Source organism: Haliotis cracherodii, unplaced genomic scaffold, assembly GCF_022045235.1.
Source record: "Haliotis cracherodii isolate W230 unplaced genomic scaffold, xgHalCrac1.p SCAF_8, whole genome shotgun sequence".
Classification (NCBI taxonomy): domain Eukaryota; kingdom Metazoa; phylum Mollusca; class Gastropoda; order Lepetellida; family Haliotidae; genus Haliotis; species Haliotis cracherodii.
Window position 1 is genome coordinate 39611574 of NW_027266341.1, and position 19993 is coordinate 39631566.

Sequence of the window (19993 nt, forward strand, 5' to 3'; positions counted from 1 at the left end):
TGTTTAGTTCTTGAGATATCGCGGCAACACCGTTTTCCAACTCCAAAAGCAGATTTGCCTGCTGTGACCTTGAAAATGGGGTCAAGGTCACCAAAACCGACTGGTGTCTGCGGAGTCTGTATATACACCATAGTTCCAAATATGAAGACAATCCAGTGTTTAGTTCTTGAGATATCGTGGCAACAAACAGGTGGGACGTACGGTCGTACGGACGGACGGTCGGTCGTGAATACTATATCCCCCGCTTCACGCTTTCGCGAGGCGGGGGACAATAAAGCCTTACTCTGAGTGAAGCCCCCTGGAAATATGGATGCGAATTGAAGGCAGGTTTACTTTCAAAGAGTGCTTATGAGAAGGGGGGCACCTGCTTAATTAACTTCACAAATCAGAAGGTTATGTAATACATGTAGATCAAGGTCAAGATAAATTTTATCAACATAGTGGCACTATTTTAATAACATTCTTGCCAAGGCCTATCCCTTTCACAGCAGTCAATTCAAATGTTGAAAAATGTTATTACTTTTCTGCAATAATCGTTATTTAATCAGCTATGATATTGTGCAAGGTTTAGCAAGCTGACATGCTTTAAGCATTATGTTTAGTATGTTCATATATATGGGGTATTCAATAGCACTATCTAATTTCATGTATTGATCCAAAATCCACGATCTGTCTCGGCAACATCCCTTAATAAAACTGAAATCTTAGCAAGCGTCATATGAATTGTTCCTCAAAAGCCAATCCTTAAACCTTTGATTTGAAAATTGAAAAAGGTTTTATGAAAACCCAGAAGTATCTTACAGGTGTAATTCCCATGTGATACCTCTGTTTTTCATCAAACATCGATTTGCAAGATGATTACAATTACCAAAGGAATAAAAATATGTGTGTACATTCTAGCATATGAACCCATCCTATGCTATTGTTCATCATTTAATGTGTTTAATGCCAAACCTATCTTCCTATGTTGTTCAATGTGGAACTCATCATGATTCCTGATGTTGGTTGGTTTGTTTGTTTGTTGTTTTACACCGCACTCAGCAATATTCCAGCTATGTGACGTCGGTCTGTAAATAATCGAGTCTAAACAAGACAATCCAGTGATTGATATTCTGAACATCGATCCACCCAATTGGGATCAATGACATGCATCAACCAACTCAGCGAGCCTGACCACCCAATCCCATTAGTCGCCTCTTACGACTTTCATGGGTTGCTGAAGACCTATTCTACCCGGATCTTCACATGTCTATTCCTCATGTATGATAGGGGACAGTAATTAATCAAGTCCAGACCAGACAATCCACTGACTGCTGAACGATTCATGCTGTAGGGGTATGATGACAAGTCAAGTCAACAAGAGTCTGACACCTAATCCATTTGGTTGCCTCTTACAACAAACTTAGGGGTTAATTCACACAGGGGCATGCCTTTTCAAAGTGTCATTTGCTTTTTTCACAAGAAAACTTATGACATAATGTCATAAAAACATGTTGTTAAGAAGAAATCAATGCATGAATGATATATAAGAAAGCCAAATGAATGCCTAATAGCTACATGTATCAGCTACAAACTATGACACCTCACAGGGACAATATACAGGATTTAAATTACTTTGATGATAACAACAACAAAGATAACCAAAACAAAAGTCCTGTTGCATGTTTCTAGTAATCCTCATAGAAATGAAAGAGGCTCATGTGAACATTTGTTCACATGTTTGGTTGATTGGACCAACAAAACATCAGCTATGTGGATAATGTCAACAATCTGGGCCATGAAGGAACACTATGTTCACTGCCAGGCAGGGTTGTAGCTTTCAACTTGGACAGACAATATGACGAGCAAGTAAAGAAAGTTTCAAGACAAGATTAATCAGTAGAATATCAGAAATATAATCCATCACCAAAAATGCATGCATATCACTTCAACCTAATTTATCAACAGAAATGACCAAGCAAAATATTTAAAGTCTGATCAATTATCACACTCATAATACAATTTAATCATTTTGTCTGCAGCAATAGATTTTAACTGAAAACAATACTTTCCTATCCACATAAACAATTACATGCCCAAGTAACAGTAGATAAATGCTTTGTGATTTTTGATATAAATATAGTCATCCTTCTCTATTCAAACAACTATAAACACAATGTCAACAAAGCAGTGCGCACAGAGATTGGTAGTGTATAGCGCAATAGGCACGCTGACATGTTGCTATTGATGTAGATAGGTATGTGTGCGAGAGAGCAGTGAGTTGAGAGCTGAGTAATTCACCTTACCCAAGGAGTAAGCAGTTCACATCAGGCAGCACAGCCATTGTAACAAGCCGTATCCATAAATTATCCCATTAGCCAATGTACGCACAAAATCTTTGCACAAAAGTCGACTTGAGCTAAATTTGTAAACAACATCTATCTTCCAAATCAGCCATTTTTCGCCTGCAAGCAAGTAGTGTGAAAGATTTCAGCAGCAAATGCATGCAGATAGAGGGCTGTGGTGTTGGCTGTACGAAGGAAAGCCGGTAGCCCACCAGCATACAAGCTGCCATAGTATTGATCAGAGTTTGGTTGGCCGACCATGCACTAAGCTGAACTTCCCCCATCATACCAGGCACTGTGTCCACATAACTGTGTTTGCAATAATGTGTCAGACAAGCAGTGTGCCCTTATAAGCAGGGAAAGGGTCAGAACTGACACATCAAATTCTCTATGATGTGTGTAACATTAAACAAAAGCAACAACACAAGTAAAAACAGGGCTTCTTATTGTAGATTTCCCCTTCTCCTTGAGACAATCCTGGTGTTACAAAACAATTCCAGAATTGAGTGAACAAAAAGGGTTCAGCATGACAACTTGTGTATACAATATTTGCAGTTGAAGAATGTTGCCATGTTAGTAAAGACATTAATTTGGATAAGTACGTTGCAGCAGTGACTGAATGACAACTGGACAGAGCTTTAATGTGCTAATCTGAGTTGGTGCTGGTCTCTAGGCTGAATTCCATCACATATCTTTGCAGATTTATGTTTTTGACAAAAATCCTTTCGTTTACAATTTGTATCTTCCATACATTCTTGTATAATTTAGTCTAGCTCATAACAAACTTTGTACATACAGAAGTTCCAGACTATTACATCAGCCTGAACTTCTCTTTTCAACTGTAGAATGACCAGCAATAGAAATTGGTACCAGTTCTCTACTCCTTGCCAAACTACCCAATAGTTGAGGTATCATAAGGACGAGAAGAAATTTGCCATATTTAAGGGGTTTGTTATGTATCATCATTATAAGGACTAGTGGACTAAACATGTTACATGTAGTTTCTATCGCTGCTGGCCATTGAAATGTTTCACAAAGAGTAAAAATGTTGCGTGCCATCTCTTTACTTTTATGTAGGCTGTGTCCATGATCTGCCAGACACAACTTCAGAGATCTACCTCTAGCTCTCCCATGCAGCAGCAATACATGCCAAGGGAAGTAACTCTGAAGAATGTGAATGACAGAAGGTAAAGCAAATTTACTTCATTAATCTACTTAGCTGAATAACTACACAAATTGATATCATCATGACAATAAATTATTTCATTATCACCTCAATCTTCAAACACAGTTTTGAGACAATATCTCTAAACATTATTTTGCTATGACGTAATCCACTGTGTGGGGTATAATATAGCCAGTCTCCCAGACCCTAGAGAATAAACTAACAAGAGTTATTGGAAGATGACAAATCCCTCCGGCCCCCAAAATTCAAAAAAAAAATCATCTGACTGTTACTTTAAGTCCAACTTGATGAGAGAATTTCTATCTAATCTATGTGTCCATATACAAGAGTAGTTATGGAGCTATCAAAACAAAACTATGTAATTGAGATTCAGAACTTTGTATTTCTATGTCGGGTACACACCACTATGAACAGAGTCAAACTTATTGCCATGGAAACAGAAAAAATATAAATTCTAAAAATCCCTAAATAGCTAAATGCACCAGTTGACAACCTGGTATTTGTGTGTGTACTGTTTCAAGAAAGAGTAAATTTTAGTTTTTGAGATACGGTCCAGACAAACATACACTATGAACAAAGTCAAAGTCAATCTTATTGCCAGGGTAACAGGATTTTTTTTAAAAAGATTTAAATTCCTGAATAGCAAAAGGCACCACTTCAAGCCTTGATAAATACATGTACCAAGTTTGAATGAAATATTTTGAATAGTTTTTTTAGTTCCGGAACTTGTCCAACTTGTAACCAAGGAAAGAGGGAAAAATCAAATTTTGAAAAATAACTACATAGCAAAAGGCACCACTTGAACCCTTGATCAATACATGTACCAGGTTTGGATGAAAAGTTTTTCGCAGTTATTAAGTTGGGCTCTGGAAACGAAGGCCCCCTTATATGACAAAGTACAAATTGTTTTCATGGAATCCATAAAACAAAAAAATGCCCCAAATCTGTAAATAGCAAAAGGAACCACAAAAGAACTGTTTGATATATCTGCCAATTTTTGTTGAAAAATATTCAATGGTTTTTGAGTTGTGTTCCAGAAATTAAATGGTTATGGACAGACTGACGGACAGACGGAGAGGCGAGGCAAAAGTCCAGACTGCCTCAGCTCTAGGCACGAAATTTGGATTTATTGTTTATCTTGTAGATATATCTTATTAAATAAGACAACTTTATGTCTGGGACTAAACCTCAGGTGAGGCATAATAATATGTTTGCAATAACTTAATATTTAGAAGCTAAACTGATAACTGAATGCGTATTTTTATAGGCGAAGTGATGTAGGAAGACACTATCTCTTGTCTGACCACCCACATTTGCAAGTTACCTGTAATGTACTATTTCGTACAAGGTCATTCAGTGCTTTGGCTCATGCTTCATATAGCTGTGGGTAGCTGGAAGCCACAACAGATAAGTCACTATCATCTAAGCATGCTCCACTGAAAACATTAGGAAACCTCAAACTATCTGAAGACACAAGCTAATTTGTTGTATGGAAATAATCATTTTCCCTTATTCCATTAATTCATCTAAGCTTTGAATTGCATATCAAAACTGATTTGGTTGTTAATACCTTTTCAAATTTTCTAAATTTAGCACATAACGGTTCTTTTGCTAGTGTTATTATGAAGAAAAAATCGATAATGATAAAATCAGAGTCATTACATTTTTATAGGCTTGCATGATAGGACAAGAATGTAAAAGTTGAAAAAGCTGTTTATGTGTAATTGGTTATTCTTCAGCACTAACTGTCAACAAATCACAGCTTACCCGGTAGTTGGTCTTCAGCGATTACACCAGAAGTAATGAATTCTTCATGAACTTAATTTATAAAACCTATTTGCTCGACGAATCAATAGTGTCTAATTCCTTTTTACTTTCATCTACAAAGGCCAACCCTATGGTGAATATGATATTGCTGCTGTTCCAGTACCTACACAATTTTGAAGTGGCACTGACACAGCATATTGAGACTTACTTTAATAAGATTTGTGTACAAGATTGTATCATTGAGTTAGGAATCTGTGTCAAATACATTAACATAACTTTAAATGCAAAATAACAAACACATATATAGAGGTTATCACGCGAGTGTGTTTGGGGATGGTAAATATCCTGCATTAGGAATAAACATTGTATTTAGCGAGCCTTGGCGAGCTAAATACATAGTGTTTATTCCTAATACAGGATATTTACCATCCCCAAACACACAAGCGTGATAACCTCTTTATCATATAATGTCATTCTTTAATTCTGTGCTTTAAAATCGCCTTCCCTCTCACAAACATTACCGAAACATTGCGAGTTTTCTTGGAATGCGCGCATTAATATTCATTACGTCACAGGGTAAGTGATGTGTCAGTCGGACTGTGACAGTAGCCAATATAGTTCCAACTGAAATCTGTTTCTTATACAGTGGCGAAGCAACTTATACGCAAAACAACAGTTGTTTTCAATTGCCTTTCTCGAAATCCATCGGTCTGTCCGCTAGAGTAACTGCCCTTTGTCAAAGGTCGTTACAGTCTGACTGTTGCAATTATTCTCGCCTCTTGCCTTGATTGACAGGTCCTGTGAACTTTGTTTTTATCATACCCTCCATTGATTGGCAACTGACTTTGAAGGCGTGTCAAGTTATATGCATAAATTAAACAATCACCTGATTCATGTCACCCCATAGTATGTATTCCTACACCAAGAATGTTTATCAATATTGACATTTTCGTCTGCTTTGATATAAACAACTGTTTTGGGTTAAACTATTGCAGATAAAACATGTTTTCATTGTCAAATTTAATTATAAGCATTGACTGTGTATTTTTTTTCAGTTCACTGAGGTATGAATCGAAAAACTGATGTGCAAACCTTTGTAAGAATCTGCTCTGCGTGAAAACCATGAGCATTGACAAGTTGTTGACAGACCAAGTCTGGGATTTACACAACCAGTGGACCATAAGCACAGTTGAGAATTGCAACTTTGTACACTGAGTCCAGTGCCATAGACTTAGTCATGGGTATTGGCAAGACTTTCAAATTGCAATTTATTGCAATAATGATTAATGTGTTTCAATAAAAAACACAATACCGTATATCGCTGTGTATAAGGCGACCCCACTTATAAGACGACCCCCCTGTACACGCCTTAAAAATCAACCCAAAATCCTATACTCCGTGTATAAGGCGACCGGGAATCAAACACATCACAAGTCTGACTGATATAGAAGATTTAACGTGCGCTTTCCGACTGTAGCGTATTTCGCACACGGACATCACAAGTTAGTTAGTTAGTTACTTTGGAGATTTAACGTGCGCTTTCCGACTGATGCGTATTTCGCACACATCACAAGTGCGCACACAAACCTTATATATGCAATAAAAATATGTTTATCTTGCGTTGTTTTTTTCTACAATGATAGGTCGCGTGTGTAACTCCAGCACACGTCGCCATTTTGTGTTTACACGGTACGACACCAAATTGGTGCTCGTAAAATAAAATTCATTTATGAAGTAATAACATATAAGAGACAATGGTGAGTAATTTAATCGCCAATTAACTATGTTGTAACTAACTAGGCTTATGTTTGCTTCACATTCAGCGTGTTTATTCCACAATCACTTGTATACACCGTCTCCAACACTTGTTAATACAACTGTAAAAACAGCGGGAATTGATTTCAGCTTCACCGGTTATCACATGTTAGGTAACATGTGCAATATGCAAATGCTTACCGGTACTTCCGGCTCTCTGCTCACGGATGTTGATTGTTTTACCGTGTCAGGTGGTTTGACAATCTGCATCGAGGCGAGGGTCATTTCAACTTTATTTGCAGAAATTATTAAACTTTATTCAAGGAAAAGAGATACAAATCATGTTTATGTATGGAAATAGTTATTGGAACAGTTATTTAGGACGAAATGCGAAGTTTTATTGTCAAATGCTGGGCTGGCTATCGGACGCCGGTTGACATCGCCAGTGGAAAAAAATGTGAGATCTTCGACTCCGTGTATAAGACGACCCCCCTTCTTAGCCCCCTCATTTTAGGTACGAAAAACTCGCCTTATACACAGCGATATACGGTATATTGCATTCTTTAACCCGAAATTTGTTACAAACCTGAATAAAAATAACCCAAATGGATCTATACATTGGACTTCCCTCATACATTTCTGACAACTTCGTAGTCGTCTGTCATTTGGTTGGATGGTGCTATGGTCTCAACACATGTGTAATATACAAATATTATATGCAAGGACCCATCTTCCCGAGGAAAAGTAGATAACTGACTCTAAAAGTCCAGTTTCCAACCTTGCCGAATTAGACTGCAGTTATGGAGTTATATTTTGGCTGAACGAATGTAGTCATAGTCCAATCAAAATCGGAAAACGAACTAGAGTGAGTGAGTGAGTATAGTTTTACGCCGCTTTTAGCAATATTCCAGCAATATCACGGCAGAGGACACCAGAAATGGGATTCACACATTGTACTCATGGGGAATCGAACCCAGGTGATCGGCGTGAAGAGCGAACGCTTTAACCACTAGGCTACCCGACCGCCCAAACGAACTAGACATCCTGTTCGTAAACAACATGGATTTCAATGTGCAGATATCGATCGACTACAGGATTTGCAAAAGATGTGTACCGTCAACTGGGCGTTGACAGATATTTTCCAAATCTTTTCTCGTTTTTAATCAAGGTGCTCACTTGACTTGATGCACTTGGCGAGGGTTAGACACGTTTAAGACTCCATTTCATTTGAAGCAAATGTAAGTGATATGAGAGGTGGAATCTGATTGTTCAATAGGAGGGACATAGAAGGGACATAACTTGTAATAGCCACAGGTACTTCTCCGATCGAGCCTAGAAACTCCACATTGATCTTTACTGAAGTATGTTGACGTCTAATGTCTTTATGATGTCATAGCACTATTATATCCTCACACCCATAAGGTCCCTTTTCTCCTGGTGAATCAAATATTGTGATACATATTCATTAGTTTTTCAAATCAACTCATTCCCACTGTAAAAGATATGACTCTCAATCGCTTCATATTATTTCAATTCAATGGATTTTTTGGAATAATGCAAGAAAGATTACCTCAAATGGAGAAACAAATATCAAGTTCCAAGGATACAATTCATCATTTCAGACATCAATCCTTTTCACTTTGATCCACTGACATTTCCATGTTTTCACTCCAACAACTATGACATTCAGTAATTGATACTTTGTGGAATGTTTGCAAAAAACCCTCTTATGTTTCGTCACAATTTTGTCAAAACACTCAAAAGTCAGTAGAGCAACAACTTTCAAACCGAGCAGCAGAACCACAACAACAACTGCCTTACTGGAAGCAGCTTTAGTACAGTCCCAGTTTTAATAGCAATTACACACAACACAATTGATCAAACTCAAGGCTTGTCTATTTGATGCTATAAATAAGTTAATAATCAGCAGAGTGGCATTTTGGCTTTTGTGTTTAGTGTCAGCTTTTAAAATACTGAACATGCTACATGGTGGATCTTTCTGGCTACAAGAATGGCTTATTCTGGTGTTCTGAATTAAAAGAGCTAGATACAATCATTTTTTTAACCACATAAATACACAATAACTTTTTTATTTTGAATAATACACATACAAATGGAAGAGAAAATTATATCAACAAAATAGGATGCTTGTGCAACAAAAACAAAAAGGCTATTTTTCCTCACTCGGTCCAAAAAGCTGTAATAATTTATTCACATTTTGAAGGGATGGAAATTTGATTAATATTTTCTTCCAAACATAATCGGGATCCCTAGCCAAACACCTACCATGTCACATATCAGAAAAACAACTTGTAACAAATGTTCAAATTACTTACTTTTCTGACAGCCCAAGAGAAGATACTTGTGACTTTTCTTCTTCGTCTTCTGGTTTTGCTGAAAGGACATTGGAAAAGAGGAACCAATTAGAAGGAATCGCTTTACTTTCATAATGGAAGTGTGGTAGGTAAAATGGAAGTCTGACATCAACAGCAATGGACAAGGAAATCAATATCACGGCCCACATCCAAGAATAGAAAGCAGTATATACCACACAACTCTGAAATTAAAAATTAATTTTGCTGTGTACAAAGATTCACTCTTGACATGAATGTAATAGAAAATACAATCGTATACTGATGAAATTTGTTGCTAACTGACAGAAGTTTTATGTGAAAAACTAACATTTACATGAACAAGTAATGATTTCTCTTATGCAAGAGAATTCTGTTTTTATCATCTATAGGTGGCATTTATGCAAGGAAGACCTGAGCATGATGACAGCAGTTGGTTGTTAGGTAAACAGAAAGTGTAATAATGGACCAACTGTTGCATGCCCAGGTGTAACAAACCATCCCACAAGTGCCATTCTATCAATCAGATCAAAAGCGTGACTTTGTTGTGCACCACAATATGTCCGTCATCTATAAAGAGCTAGTGCTCGGGTGATACATCACTGTTCACACTCATTCCCCATGACAGTTCCAAGCCAACCATGCGACACAATGTCAACAGAAATCACTGCACTGTCAATTAATGTGTATCATGCTCATTTCACCAAACAAAACTTGGAAATCTGTTTCAAAAAAGTATATAGCCAATTCATGACTAGTTTACTTTTGAGAAGTTAAAATGTGGCATTTCCCTATATACAGTCAAGAAAACTCATTTTTTGTTTTAAACAAATATTTGAAATTGCCTATAATGCTAAAACTGCTTTGGGCAGAAGTAAATACTAAAACAGAACTTGTCAGTTTCAGCAATCATAATTAACTGATGATCAACGGAAATTAGTTCAATGAAAACAACTTATCAAAGTGCAAAATGTTTTTTAAAAACTCCAAATAGAGAGCATACATTCCATACATCAGAGAAATACATCAATGAGCGGATGATTCACAGAATAAAACTAACAAGGACCAACATACAGGCTTTCAATAATTAATCAGTACATAATATTCTGAACACATCCTGCAAAGTAAACATAAATTGTTTTTAACTGTCATTTTACATTATAGTCAGTTGCACACAAGCTGATAAAGAGTGTGAAGAAATCATAAGAAGCCATACCCCATCTCTAGCCTATCAAAGTATACCTCAAATCAATACATCGATGTCAATATGATGCTGCTCAATGTTCCCTTTTTCCGGTGTTTCACTCTAACTCCCCATTTACAAGCAACTAGAACAATAATTCATAAATCTATGAGCCAATTCTGATATTTTGGCATCAATTACCCTGACAAAAACAGCTTTATATCAATGTTGATTTCCAGCACTGCCACATTTATCAAAATGGCATGTAATACTAGATTGCATAAATGATGATAAATAATTAATGATGAGACAGAAAATGCTGTCACAATGTCAGTGGAGCTGGACCAGGCTTACTAAGGCAGGCTATCATTATGGTTCAGAAGAACTTGGGAGCTTCAAGTAGCCATTAGCAAGAGTTATCTCCCTTCCACCTGATGACAATGCAGTTTTGATTGTCAGTGTAGCAATACTAGCATCAAAGTTGGACTTACTGCCAAAGTATCCTGAAAATATTATTTGCAAATGGAATGCTACAGTCAGACAATAAGTAATTTACACTGGCTGAATCCTGTTCTTGTCTGTCTGGAATATTGCAACTAATGATTTCATGGCTTCAAAGACTCGTCATATGAAAAAAGTAGCAGTTATTTGTCTGAACGGGCAAGTATGTAGGACAACCGGTAAACAAGAAATCGCGGCACAGATATGATGCGAACATGCCCTGTTGATCACTTCGGGCTTGGCCATTCAATGTTTAGGTTTTGATCATGAACCTTCTGCCCATAAATATACACTATACCAACTTAATAGTAACGATTATAGCTATCTTTCCATATATCTTTGATTTGAATATTTTCTGTAAATCAGCATCATAAACAAAGACAATCTGCACTGTCGGTTGGTATGTAGTGCGCATATAGTGCCGTGCTAAATCGCCATGACACACAGTCGATAAACATTTGCAATACTTGAACAAAAAACTTCCGTGGCCGACTAAACGTTAGTACTCTTACGCCAAAAACTGTACAGTGGGGACTAGTAAATCTTTCTGACTAGTCCGATCAGATTTCTTTTTCAAATTGGCTGTCTAGTTACGTGTATGTGACATGGGTGCATAATATAAAATTGCCTTCATTCGCATGAAGTTCAGCATGGCAGAAAAAGATCGAGAAGCGTGGTAACCACATTACTAATCTCGCTATATTTCGCAATCCGTAACACTGCATAAAATACGAGTTACACGATATTAACGTTGAGATGATTAGGGTGATGATGGTTATAAATTCATTCAATGAACGTCATAAATATAATGGAAATATACACTGTCGTTTTCTCATGTGTACCGACCATTCCGCCATTACCGAGAGTCGATAAAAATATACAAAACGTGTAAATAAACTTGTTCATAAAGGAGTGAACAGAATTGTAGTTACATGAATAAGTATACATGAATACACAATGCCATTTAGAAAGTGGTCAAATGTAACTAGTGTTATATTTGGGATAACACTTTCTTAGTAAAGTACAGATTCTAGTACTTTTTTGGGTTGAGTCCCGTCCGGGATTCGAACCCACGCCTGCCAGGGTGAGGCACCTAATCGCCAGCACACAAAGTCAGCGATCTCACCCACTCAGCCACCGAGGCTTCCACAAAAATGGAAGTCCGACAACTGGTAGTCTAGATCACGTACTTGGAGTACCCCCCTGACAATCGTAAATTTTTCCTTGTAAGACCTCATCCCGGGTATGAGGTTTTATTTTTTCCAAAAAAGACCTGGTATGAGGGGTTTTTTCCTGGTAAGACCACTTGCACAAAGCGATCTTAGTGTTACAACTATTGTAAGCCTATGTTAAAGTATGGGAGTTACGATCATCTTAACGCTAAGATCGCTTTGTTCAAGTGGGCCCTGGTATGAGGTTTTACTTTTTCTTAGTAAGACCTGATGATTTGAGTAGTAGATGAAATTTCCAAGGAAAACATCCAATGTGAAAACATGAAAAAACGTCCAATGTTCTAAAATTGAAGACAAGAAATGCAAGTTTTCATCATGGATGACAGGAATCTAACTTACAAACTCGCATATCATGTTTAGTTTTGTAACCCACTGTTTTCCTTCCGAGCCACCGGGACAGTTGATGAAAAGTTGTTCAAATTTACATGTCATGAAACCAGTTACATTGTCAATACCCTCTTGCCTCAGTCTTACTTCCTTGACCATAACCTCAGAGTCATGCTTTATCCTTCACAAAGTTTAAGCACATCTATCAGTGAGTGAGTTGGGTTTAACGCCGCTTTTAACAGTATTACAGCCTGAAGTGATGCAGGTCTCAGACGTTTACCACTTCGGTGAAACCCACGAGCACGGGAAAGTGCTGACAAACCTAGAAACATAATCGGGGCGAACCGGGAATCGAACCCACAATCATAGGTTTCTGGCGTGCCCAAGGGACGCAACTCTGCGCCTTAGGCGACTGGGCCTTCCGTGCCCCCCATCTATCAGTGAATATTAGAAGCTGACTAATTAAGCCATTCTTCATGCGCATCTAATGAAGACACTCTATGACAGACAATCAATACAGGGCAAACTCGGTTGTACACAGGTTCTGCGTGCAAGTATTCTTGTAAACAGATATTGATGGCATTTTCACTGACATGAAACTCATCCAAATCTAGATTTCTCAATCATGACTTGAGAAAATTAGAATAAACAAAGATGCCATGCCAGTATGTTTACGACCTAACCTGATATACAAACATAATTAAATGTAACAGAAACCTTGAGCTAGCCTTAATAAGGTCAGGGAAGCTAATAACAAGGCAGTGATAAGCATTGTTTGACAAATGTACAATTATAACAGTCAATCTTGGCTTCATTAACAATGTCGAAGAAATTCTACATACACATTGAAAAATGACACATACAAATGATTATAAATACATTCAACATTACACTTATGGATGTGATAAATGAAACACAATGCATCAGAACTGAAATTAGTGAAAACAATGAATAATTCATTTGCTTAATCATTTATTAGAAAAAGAAGACATGGTACTGAATCACATAATGCAAATTATGCACACATAAATCAGAGCTGTCCCTTATCAAATCTTCACTTCACACCTCCAACAGTAATGTTTTTGGCATAAATCAGGTCATTCCCAAACTTTAATACCATTTCCTTTGTCGTCAATGGTGTTTCTTTCCCTATTCATTCTCCTGCCTCTAAGCCTCCTTAATCCAAGCATTCAAGCCAGAGAGGTCCTGAGTATCAATATTAGGCTGTGCTCAGTTGGAAACCTACCCACCCACACCCACACCCACACCCACCCACCCACACCCACACACACATACCTAATCTCTCACTCACAATGTTGTACTTAAACCAAATAAGCAAAGACGCTTTAATATATTTTATTGTGGTAAACCAAGCACAGATCCATTTTTATACTAAGCACATAAAAAGCATTTATTGCTGGATTCAGCTTTCTGACATATTTATTGTACATTTGGGTTGCATTAAGAACATTTCATCTCCATCATACTAACATATGATAAAATCTCTTAATAGCTCCTGCCACAGTTAGTGGTCTCGTATCCATGGAAACAAGCATCAACATTTTTCAACAGTTGTAGCATAAAAGCAATTTTAGGCCATTAAGGCAGACATTTTCTGGTCTATCAGTGAGAAACCATTGTACATTTGTTTCTCTGGAACCATGATATTTTCATGCTATATTCATTACTGCTGTCATGGTGGTTGTAAATTTCTCTTGTTGCTGAATTACTGTCGAGAGTTTTTAAATGACAAAACTCAATAAAATCACTACATCAGATGAGAAAAAGCATAATTGTAAGATAATGCTGATGTCACATGGTAACAAAGGGAGCTGATAGATTAGGAAAGAAAATTAATGGTAACATAATGTGCATATGAATATAAAACAATGAAGCCTTGTTAATTAAATATATCAAGCTATTCGGGAGTGAGGTGAAATGGGGTTTTATGTTGTGTTCAAGGCTGTTTCACTTACACAGCAACATGCATGTACGTGTAGGTGGGTGGCTGCTTTTACTAGTCCAGTGATTGATATTATGAGCATCAATCCACGCAATTGGGATACGATGACATGTATCAACCGAGTCAGCGAGCCTGACTACCTGATCACATTAGTCTTGCAACAAGCATGGGTTGCTGAAGACCAATCCTAACCAGTGTCTTCCCAGGGTACTTAAATAGTGACAGTCACTTGAATATGGAGTACACCTACCATGTCCACTATACGCAATTGAGTGAAATCAAACAGTAGTATCAACTGGGTTAGGGAATCTAGTAAAGGCATGTAAGGCCAGACTATTGTTTGAAACTTGGTTTATGAATCTACTGACTCAAAAAGAATTGAAATGTGAAAAGCCAAAAAACAAAAAGCAATGGATTGTTTTATTCCTCCAACCAGAAACCAAAAAGATGTAGAACAAAACACAATTCATTTGTAGTTGTTATCAACAAACAATTTAAAATACCATAATTAAAACATGTTGACAATTCGCCTTTTATTGCATTAAACATCCAATCCAGCCTAGATATTTGTTGTTTCTTTCCCTATTCTTCTTCACATCACTGCCCGTCTTTATAGTAATTTAGAAATTATTAGCTAAGCAGCCAATTTTTTCCTTACTAGGTCATAGAGCCAAGGCCTGACAAAAATAAGGTTGTCAATTTCCTTCCACTGGCCGAATCTCAGTGACTTGCATGGGGAAGTAGATTGGCTCTGTTTAAGGCAAATTCATTATTTGCATCGGGGGTTGGTAACCAACTGGGCTACCACCAGAGGGCCAAAACTTTGCACACCTTCGATGTCCTCAAGAGTCACATCGCACAGATAATGACTAGCAAAAACTGTGTCGGTCCTCCAAAAGTATCCTTCCATGATCGTTCTTATAGAACAGTTGCTGTGCGACGCCATGGTAGAGGCTAGCACCCTGATCTCGTGAGGATTTTTCGCTCTCGAAGAATCCAGATTGGCGATCTCGTAAGCCTTAAGGATAACTGCACGTAACCATAGGGATATGGTGTTGTGACTAACATCAGTTGTGGACGTAGGAGACAGGCGTTTAAATAACCGCTTCCTCGAACCACGCCTAGTCTTGGAGTGGTGGATGAAAACTCGAAGTGCTCGCACCAAGCACCAGAGAAGTTCACCCTCACCTTCGCTCCCCCAATTGTCAATATTGCTATAAAATCCCAGGACAACCCAAGATGTACTGCTCCGTGCATCCCATGCTCAAAGCGCATGCAGCTTGCTCACCCGTGCCACTGTGGCTGAAGCCAAGAAAAATACTATTTTTTTGGTGATGTCATAAAATGATAAAATGAGAAGGGGGGGGGGCTCGCAAATTTCAAAGTACCACTTTCAAGTCCCAAGCAGGGGGGCCTTCTGATCCTCAAGCCTGAATGAGCGTAGTAGGGCCTGTAGTAACTAAAGTCCTATGACCTTAAGTCATCTTGCGATTTTCCGGAGCGACCAACACTGAGTTAAGTGAAACCTAGTACGTAGTAATGGTGCTACTTTTACAGTGTCTTTGGGTACGCAAATGTAGGAGGTAGTCGTCTAGGAATTGTGGTGACACAGTCATGGGGTCTTGATTTTTTGCTTTGCAAAAAGTCTCAAATGGTCCCCACTTGTCATCATATAGTCCTCTGGTAGAGGTGAGGTGAGGTGAAATGGGGTTTAACGTCGCGTCCAAGATTATTGCACTTATATAGTGACATGTCCTCTGGTAGAGGGACGATGAGCTTAAGCTATAGCTTTTGCTGCCCGTGCTGAAATAGCCCTTCACACTTAACAACTTTATAAGACGAACCAAGCGTGCAGACAAAATTTGTCTGGCATTGGGTGAGGCAATTTGCTGTGAGGGTGGATAAGTAGGTTGGACCACTGTGGGAGGGGAAAGGGATCGTCTTCTGCTAGATTTCTGAGTTCAACGAACCACTCTCTCGCCAGCCACGAGGGCGTGACCAAAGTCAGAGCAAGATTCCTTGTCTCCTTGATCTTTTGTATCACCTTGGGAAGTGGAACAGGTGGCATTCACTTTTAGCCCCTCCCAAGGGATGCTGAACATGTCCACCGCCCAAGTCACCGGTAATGGGGAGACATACATCATAAGTTGGCGGTTTTGGCACAGAGCAAACAGGTCAATGTTTGGTTGCCCAAACTTCTGAAGCAGTAGCTGGAATGCTTCTGATTGAAGTTTCCACTCAATGGGAGCCACCCTGTCTGGGCACAATAACGCATCGATAAAGCATGTTTCGACATCCAGGGATGTGCTTAACTATGAATTGTAGTTCTAGACGATCCTCTAGATGGAAAAATCTAAATGTCTGTTGAAGCAGGGAGTGTGAGTGTGTTGTTCCCTGATTGCGCAGGAACCACACCACAGTGCTGTTGTCTGTGCATATTGCGAGTTGGGCGGACTTGAACTGATTCTGCCAATGGGATATGGCCAGAATTAACGCTTTCAAGTTGTTTAGGTGCCACCTATGATGAGCACCGAACCATAGCCCTGAGGCTCTTTGGCCCTGCAGGTGCGCACCCCATCCCTGAAGGGCGGCATCTATGAACAGGTGTAGACTCAGGAATAACCCAGATGAAGAAACTCCTCCTAAGCCATTCAACTCCACCTTGCCACCAATTGAGGTAAGGTCTTAGATGTGCCAGTATAGTGATGGCCTTGAGTGGATCCTGACGCCTGATGTAAGGGTTCAGGATTTGTTGAATTGGGCGCAGCTGTAATCAGCCTCTGCTGGATAGTCCTGTGCCGAAGTGAGTAATCCTAGCAACACTTGCCATTGGTGAAGTGTGTGTGGTTGGTGTAGCATGGGTGACAAGAGGTGTAGGATTTTGTGCCATCTGTCCCTCAGTACTGATAGAAGATGCTGGTCTGTCTGGAGCAGGCCTCCTATGAACTGGAGTCGAAAGGATGGAGTTAACTCTGACTTCGCCTCGTTGATTATCCATCCCAATTGATATAGTAGCTGTCTGGTGAATTCCCGGTTGCATACTAACTTCGGCGTGTGTTGATGACGCAGAAGACTGTCGTCTATGTACGACTTGAACCAAATGTTCCTCAGGTGTAGAAAAGCAGTAATTTGCTTCATTATTCGTGTAAATAGCCACGGGGCCACTGAAATGCCAAATGGGAGAACTGCCCATTGGTAGTGAACCCCATTGAACTAGAACCTGAGGAACCAGCGGTTGAAGGTAAGGATAGGTACAAACAGGTCGGCATCCTGCAGGTCGAGACTGATCAAAGAATTGAACGCCTTGATGCTGGTTCTGAGCAGTCTCAACATGGTGAGGCGGAAGTAAGGTGGACGCTTCAGGTAACATTCGTTGAACAAGGAGAGATTGTCTGAGTCCTTCTTGGGTACCAGGAAGATGTGAGAATAGAAGCCAGGTGTTAACCCTGGGGTGCGTTGAATTTAAATAGCAAATGTTGCTTCCTTTGATAATTCCAATGGAGTGGACCTGTGGTCTATGGAGAAAGTATCTCTACGTCTACATGACAACCGTGACGTAGTACGTTGAGAACGTAATCGTTCTTGAGGATGCTCCAGTTCTTCAAGAACTGATTCAGTCTCCTGCCTACGGGGAAGTTGACAATTGGGACAGCTGGGGGCGGGAGTTCCTAGTCATGACTGTCCAACACTTCAGTGTTTACCCCTCTTATCACCTCCTCTGCCCTGGATTTACCACAACCGGACTGACAAGAACCTTGAGGTTTTACTCTGCCATGCCCTTTCCCTACAAAAGTACTCCTGGTCTTGGCCGTCCTTGAGAGACGCGTGTCTAGGCTTATAATTGCCTGGCTTGCCAGATCGCTGGGATAGACTTTGAGAGATGTGCTCTAGAGCCTTGAGTGTTGTCTCATCCCAAAAGTAACTGGAAACTTTGGCGTGCTGGTCTGTGATCTGTTCATTGAACAAAGAAGAAGATGACGAGGGTTGCCGTAGCCAAGTCTGCTTGTGACAGTAATCTCCACCAGAGCAGCTTTGAGATGATTCCTCTGGTAGTCAATCTGACACAGTTGGGAAGTCCACTATAGTTTGGATATGATATGCCATATTTTCTTGAGTATCGTGCATACAAAAGTATAATGCATACCCCCACTAGCGGATTCAGTATTTACGAAAAAAATTAATTAAAATATTATTAGCAGAAAAAAATTACACCGGACCCTTTCAGTGAATTCTGGTAATCAAACGGGTGAAAAGAAACTAGATCAGTACAAATTTGAAATTAGAGACACAAAATCACCAGATATGTTGATCCTGCATCTAAATTATATTTTTTGTTCTGCTAGGCATTGTTTTACATCCATGGACTAAGATTATCTTGCGTATTTTCTCGTAAACTAAGACGAAAACAGCAATCAACTGTACACTCCTTTTCTTGGAATCTGACGGTGATTCGGTTAAAACTTACCAAATTGATATAACTTTAAGGATTTTAATGCAGGAATCGGAAAAAATTGTATCTGAAACTATCTTTTTATCAGGAATAATATATTCCAATGTCATGTTATTTTAGTTTAGTTTAATTAAATATATTTCAAATAATAATAACCCAAAGAGTAGAACTTCGGTGCAGCTGATTGCGATTGCCGGTTATTATTTTCACATGGAACAATTGGACCAGTCACCGTCGAAGCTCCTGTGCACATGGTTACGAGAACTATGTGTTGACACAGAATTGTCAAACTACAACGAATATGACTTTTAACGAGTCAAAGTATGGCATTTATGATATATGTATCCATTCTCTGTCAGCTAAAGTCTGTTTTAAGGCGTCAATAGCGGTAATCTGAGTGGTTGCTGTTAATATAGTGAGTCATGCAATCTTCTGCTTGCTTCACACATGATTTCGCCACAATTAATTAAAATGATATTAAAGGGAATTTTGAATAAAATTAATGTAAGTCCATAAACATAAGTCCAGATATTCAATGAACAATTTTTATAACCTGACAATGTAATTACATGATTAATAATCTGTACTTCAGTACAGATTTGTTGACATGGTATTTCCGGTGTTATGTGCTCACGGTATTGTCTTTGCTTTGGGGGGGAAAAAAAACATCAAACTCATTATGGCATGTATAATGGGCACCCCTTGCACACTGTACTCAAGAAAATATGTTGTCCTCTGATAGATCCTGCTCTACCACACATGTTGACGATGCTAGTGCTGACAAAGGTTTCAATACCCGTCTGATTTCCGTTTCAATAAATCTGGTATCCTGTACCTTAAGGGTGGTTGGCCTTGACGAGCCTGTCATCCTTTGTATGCTTTCATCCAAACTAAGAGCTAGGTCTGGTACCACAAACGCATGGATAGGAAACTCATCCTTCCTAAACTTGGGTG

At 38.9% G+C, this 19993-nt stretch overlaps 1 protein-coding gene across 1 annotated transcript in view; it reads right to left on the minus strand.

Moving 5' to 3' along the window:
• The window catches only part of LOC139451131 (AF4/FMR2 family member 4-like), a 154090-nt gene that overhangs the window by 83158 nt on the left and 50939 nt on the right, over positions 1-19993 (minus strand). Inside the window, exon 7 of the mRNA XM_071232927.1 lies at positions 9369-9426. Within this exon, the coding sequence (XP_071089028.1) occupies positions 9369-9426 (58 nt within the window). The remainder of the gene's footprint in view (positions 1-9368; positions 9427-19993) is intronic.